This window comes from Procambarus clarkii, chromosome 76 (genome assembly GCF_040958095.1).
Source record: "Procambarus clarkii isolate CNS0578487 chromosome 76, FALCON_Pclarkii_2.0, whole genome shotgun sequence".
Taxonomy (NCBI): Eukaryota; Metazoa; Arthropoda; class Malacostraca; order Decapoda; family Cambaridae; genus Procambarus; species Procambarus clarkii.
This window is the reverse complement of record NC_091225.1, coordinates 21,033,801-21,039,365: the sequence shown is the minus strand read 5'-3', so window position 1 is coordinate 21,039,365 and position 5,565 is coordinate 21,033,801. Positions and strand designations below refer to the sequence as shown.

The 5,565-nt window shown below is 47.7% G+C and overlaps 1 protein-coding gene across 1 annotated transcript; it reads right to left on the bottom strand.

Moving 5' to 3' along the window:
• Window positions 1–3,817: 3,817 nt before the first annotated feature.
• LOC138357215 (uncharacterized) lies at window positions 3,818–4,384 on the bottom strand. The gene has a single exon (XM_069313874.1). The coding sequence runs from the start codon at window positions 4,382–4,384 to the stop codon at window positions 3,818–3,820; it is 567 nt and encodes a 188-aa protein (XP_069169975.1).
• Between the last annotated feature and the right edge of the window lie 1,181 nt (window positions 4,385–5,565).

Here is a 5,565-nt window from a genome sequence, read left to right as displayed (position 1 = left end):
AAACAGAACTCCAAACAGGCACTCAACCATACCATACCTGCAGGCATTGACAGAACAAACTCCCCCAGACATGCTGCACATTTCATGTAGAAGTTATGTGATAAAATATGTATTATCAGCACATGATCCATATATCTGAATGACAATGACTCTTTATCATCGTGTTCACATATCATTCCTTTTCCTTTCCCGCCGTCCCATCCCAAATCCTTATCCTGACCCCTTCCAAGTGTTATATAGTCGTAATGGCTCGCCGCTTTCCCCTGATAGTACCCCCCGTCGCATAACATTCCAATAACTTAACTTAGCATTTGGGTCTACATATACACACTCTGTATACTTGTATTGTTGGATCGCTTGCCAACAATTATACACGGTATGAGACACATACAATCGCTATCAAGCCAATATCCGCTAATTGATGTTATTAACTTGACCAGGTAAAGGTAATTGATTATAATTACCTGTGCCTGATATCGTGGTAAACAGGATATGGGTATACAACGGATATACTATCCCTGGATATAGTTTGATGACCAGAGTGGTTATCAGTGGGTATACTCAGGCAGGAACGAACCACCGGAGTACGATATACGTTTCCTGGAGTATGCTAATGAAAGGTTCGGCTATATTTTATGCAGGTTCGTAGAAATTAGGCATTTGTCTAAGCTGTAACGCGGTTACAGCTTAGTTACTTGTCACAGGCTAGTTACTTGTCACAGGCTAGTTACCTGTCACAGGCTAGTTACCTGTCACAGGCTAGTTACCTGTCACAGGCTAGTTACTTGTCACAGGCTAGTTACCTGTCACAGGCTAGTTACTTGTCACAGGCTAGTTACTTGTCACAGGCTAGTTACTTGTCACAGGCTAGTTACTTGTCACAGGCTAGTTACCTGTCACAGGCTAGTTACTTGTCACAGGCTAGTTACTTGTCACAGGCTAGTTACCTGTCACAGGCTAGTTACTTGTCACAGGCTAGTTACTTGTCACAGGCTAGTTACCTGTCACAGGCTAGTTACCTGTCACAGGCTAGTTACCTGTCACAGGCTAGTTACTTGTCACAGGCTAGTTACCTGTCACAGGCTAGTTACCTGTCACAGGCTAGTTACTTGTCACAGGCTAGTTCCCTGTCACAGGCTAGTTACTTGTCACAGGCTAGTTACCTGTCACAGGCTAGTTGCTTGTCACAGGCTAGTTCCCTGTCACAGGCTAGTTACTTGTCACAGGCTAGTTACCTGTCACAGGCTAGTTACCTGTCACAGGCTAGTTACCTGTCACAGGCTAGTTACCTGTCACAGGCTAGTTACTTGTCACAGGCTAGTTACCTGTCACAGGCTAGTTACTTGTCACAGGCTAGTTACCTGTCACAGGCTAGTTACCTGTCACAGGCTAGTTACTTGTCACAGGCTAGTTCCCTGTCACAGGCTAGTTACTTGTCACAGGCTAGTTACCTGTCACAGGCTAGTTACCTGTCACAGGCTAGTTACCTGTCACAGGCTAGTTACCTGTCACAGGCTAGTTACCTGTCACAGGCTAGTTACCTGTCACAGGCTAGTTACCTGTCACAGGCTAGTTACTTGTCACAGGCTAGTTACCTGTCACAGGCTAGTTACCTGTCACAGGCTAGTTACCTGTCACAGGCTAGTTACCTGTCACAGGCTAGTTACTTGTCACAGGCTAGTTACCTGTCACAGGCTAGTTACCTGTCACAGGCTAGTTACTTGTCACAGGCTAGTTACCTGTCACAGGCTAGTTACTTGTCACAGGCTAGTTACCTGTCACAGGCTAGTTACTTGTCACAGGCTAGTTACCTGTCACAGGCTAGTTACTTGTCACAGGCTAGTTACTTGTCACAGGCTAGTTACTTGTCACAGGCTAGTTACCTGTCACAGGCTAGTTACCTGTCACAGGCTAGTTACTTGTCACAGGCTAGTTACCTGTCACAGGCTAGTTACCTGTCACAGGCTAGTTACTTGTCACAGGCTAGTTACCTGTCACAGGTTAGTTACCTGTCACAGGCTAGTTACCTGTCACAGGCTAGTTACCTGTCACAGGTTAGTGACCTGTCACTCCCACCTATCCTTAACATTGTTGGGGCACGTATTGATCAACATTGGGCTGTGCTGGGACGCTTATTGGTAAATGCGGATCAATAGGGATTAATGTTTATTGTTCCAATGCCAATTATATTCTATCATGTAAAATTGTTTTTGTAACTGTACATATTTGCAGAACTTTCTGTTGGGATTATTACGCCAATCATATCAATAGTCATAACTATATGTGTATGTATATATATATATATATATATATATATATATATATATATATATATATATATATATATATATATATATATATATATATATATATATATATATTGACAGTGTAGACACCACTACTGAAACCACCAACACTGCCATAGGCGTGTCCACGTAACAATGGGGTGTGAAGGGCCTGATACACCATCAATTTAAATAGAAACCCGACAATACAATATACGCTGTGATGCGTGCCACCGTCCCCCTTCACCTGTACAGAGGTATACAACAATACACAACGTCCAAATGTATACAACAATAGATAACGTCCAAATGAATGCAGCAATAGATAACGTCCAAAGGTATGCCTCAAGGGTTCAGTTATACCAGTCACAAGAAAACAGCCAATCAGAGAGGGAAGGAGTGGAACCTGTCCGCCACTGGTGGATGAGTAATGGGGACATAGGTGTCAACTGGTGGATGAGTAATGGGGACATGGGTGTCAACTGGTGGATGAGTAATGGGGACATGGGTGTCAACTGGTGGATGAGATCTGGTGAAGATAACTTACAAGTGGAGTGGTTCCTTAAGTGTAACTTACAAGTGAAGTTGTTCCATAAGGGTAACTTAGTGTAATGGGTTAAAAAAAAGATCGTTTAAAACAGTTCTAAACATAGACACAAAATCATTGCGCTAATAAAACTTAGTCATTGCATTAGACGAGGACTAGCTGAAAATGAGTGGCCCAGGAGCTAACGTTTGACCCCCTGCAAGTACATCTAGGTCAGCACAGCCAAGTGAAGACACCAGCTTCCCTCTGCTTTGAGTTTAAACTATAAATTAGAGCAGCGACGGAAAGTTTCTTTTAAAGAAGTAACTTCTGCTCTCCAATGACCTCAAGGTCTGGTTATCTTGAGATGATTTCGGGGCTTTAGTGTCCCCGCGGCCCGGTCCTCGACCAGGCCTCCACCCCCAGGAAGCAGCCCGTGACAGCTGACTAACACCCAGGTACCTATTTTACTACTAGGTAACAGGGGCATAGGGTGAAAGAAACTCTGCCCATTGTTTCTCGCCGGCGCCCGGGATCGACCCCGGGACCACAGGATCACAAGTCCAGCGTGCTGTCCGCTCGGCCGACCGGCTCCCTGGTGCCAAGATGTCTTGATTTTTTACGCTTATATTGCAAATGTTTACATAACTGCAACCCTTAACTGGTGTCAATATTGCCCCTTTATGTTATGGCTGCTGGTAACCTACTCATGTTAATATTAACCCCTTTTGTGATATGGTTTCTGATGGCTTGATTCATTGGCATGACCTGACATCCGTTTGGCTCTGTTGACCCCTGCATGACCCATTTAACCTTCATATTACACGTCTAATATATGATATTGACCTGATCCCATGTTCTATTTACCTTGTCTTATGTTCTGGTGACCTGCCCCCATGAACCCAACCCATTAGAGGCCAAAGACGCCCTTCGCATTGCGTCAGAATATAGCAATAGGATGTGTAGACGCCCCCCATTACTTTTCATACGCATCCCCACACACTCCTCACACCCACTTGTCTCCTGAGTGGGTCTGAGGACACTGGCGACGGTGCGGAGATCCGTCTGAGGACACTGGCGACGGTGCGGAGATCGGTCTGAGGACCCTGGCGACGGTGCGGAGATCGGTCTGAGGACACTGGCGACGGTGCGGAGATCGGTCTGATGACCCTGGCGACGGTGCGGAGATCGGTCTGAGGACACTGGCGACGGTGCGGAGATCGGTCTGAGGACCCTGGCGACGGTGCGGAGATCGGTCTGAGGACACTGGCGACGGTGCGGAGATCCGTCTGAGGACCCTGGCGACGGTGCGGAGATCGGTCTGAGGACCCTGGCGACGGTGCGGAGATCCGTCTGAGGACACTGGCGACGGTGCGGAGATCCGTCTGAGGACCCTGGCGACGGTGCGGAGATCCGTCTGAGGACCCTGGCGACGGTGCGGAGATCCGTCTGAGGACCCTGGCGACGGTGCGGAGATCCGTCTGAGGACACTGGCGACGGTGCGGAGATCCGTCTGAGGACACTGGCGACGGTGCGGAGATCCATCTAAGGACCCTGGCGACGGTGTCCTCATCTCCCGGAGGAGTGGCTGCACCTGCATCTCCCTCCGGTGGGACTTAACTTTCCTCAACTCTCAGGTCTGGCAGAGTTGTAAAACACTGAGGCCGGAAGCTGCCTCCTCCCGGGGACATCTTTGTTGACTGACTTAATTCGGAAGTCATCAGATGAGCAGCATCCCTCGAGAGTACCTCGCCTGCACCTTGGAGGTACCTCGCCTGCTTAGGAGGGTACTTCGTGGCAATTACACTGTAGCTCCCTCATGGCGGTGGTTGTGGTGGGATTGAAGAACAGGGGCCCCCACACTCACTCCCATGGCCCACCACCCGGCAGGGCCCGTGACCCACCCACTAGGGTCGGAGGCCCACCCACCAGGGGCCCTCACCCTCCGGGGTACACAAAGTTACACCACCCATCACCCAGCAATTACCTCTTGTCGTACCTGTGCCTCTGGTCACCTCCCTGTCTTTGTCAGACTCTTTGTCGGCCCAGTAACTCTGCCCGTGTTGCTCCCTGTGTCTCCCTCACACACACACACACACACACACACACACACACACACACACACACACACACACACACACACACACACACACACACACACACACACACACACACACACACACACACACACACACATTAGAGCGCCTCGCCCGTATCTGAATGTTAAAACACGATTTGCTATTAAAATCAAGGAATTAATTGTTTAACAAACAAGAAATGTTTTTGCAAATTATCTTTACGACGCTTATAAAAATAAAGTGTGTCTGTGAGTCTGTAGGTCCGTGTGTATGTTAGTGTGTATCTGTAGCCTGTGTGTATGTTAGTGTGTATCTGTAGCCTGTGTGTATGTTAGTGTGGATAACACTGTGCAACGCACTGTGATGTTATTGTTACTGAGTGTGGCAGGGTATACACTCAGGTCTCCCTCACCTGAGTAGTCACACTCAGCTCTCCCTCAGCTGAGTGTGACCCCCCACCCCCCACCATACCAAGCTTAATTCCCTCCTCAGATGTTTCAACCGTAAGGGCATTATAGCAGCTTTAGCGTGTCGGGTATTATGGGCGTCATGTGCTCGCTGAAAGCATACGATTAAAGTACATAAAAACGGTTGGAAAAGTGAGATAGAAAACAGTTAAAAATGCGAAGTTGGAGAAGAAAACAATTGATAAAATCCGTCAACGTATCCTCCAAAG

Coding starts and splice junctions, on each gene's coding strand:
- LOC138357215 (XM_069313874.1), bottom strand. CDS start 4,384: ATGAGGACACCGTCGCCAGGGTCCTTAGATGGATCTCCGCACCGTCGC.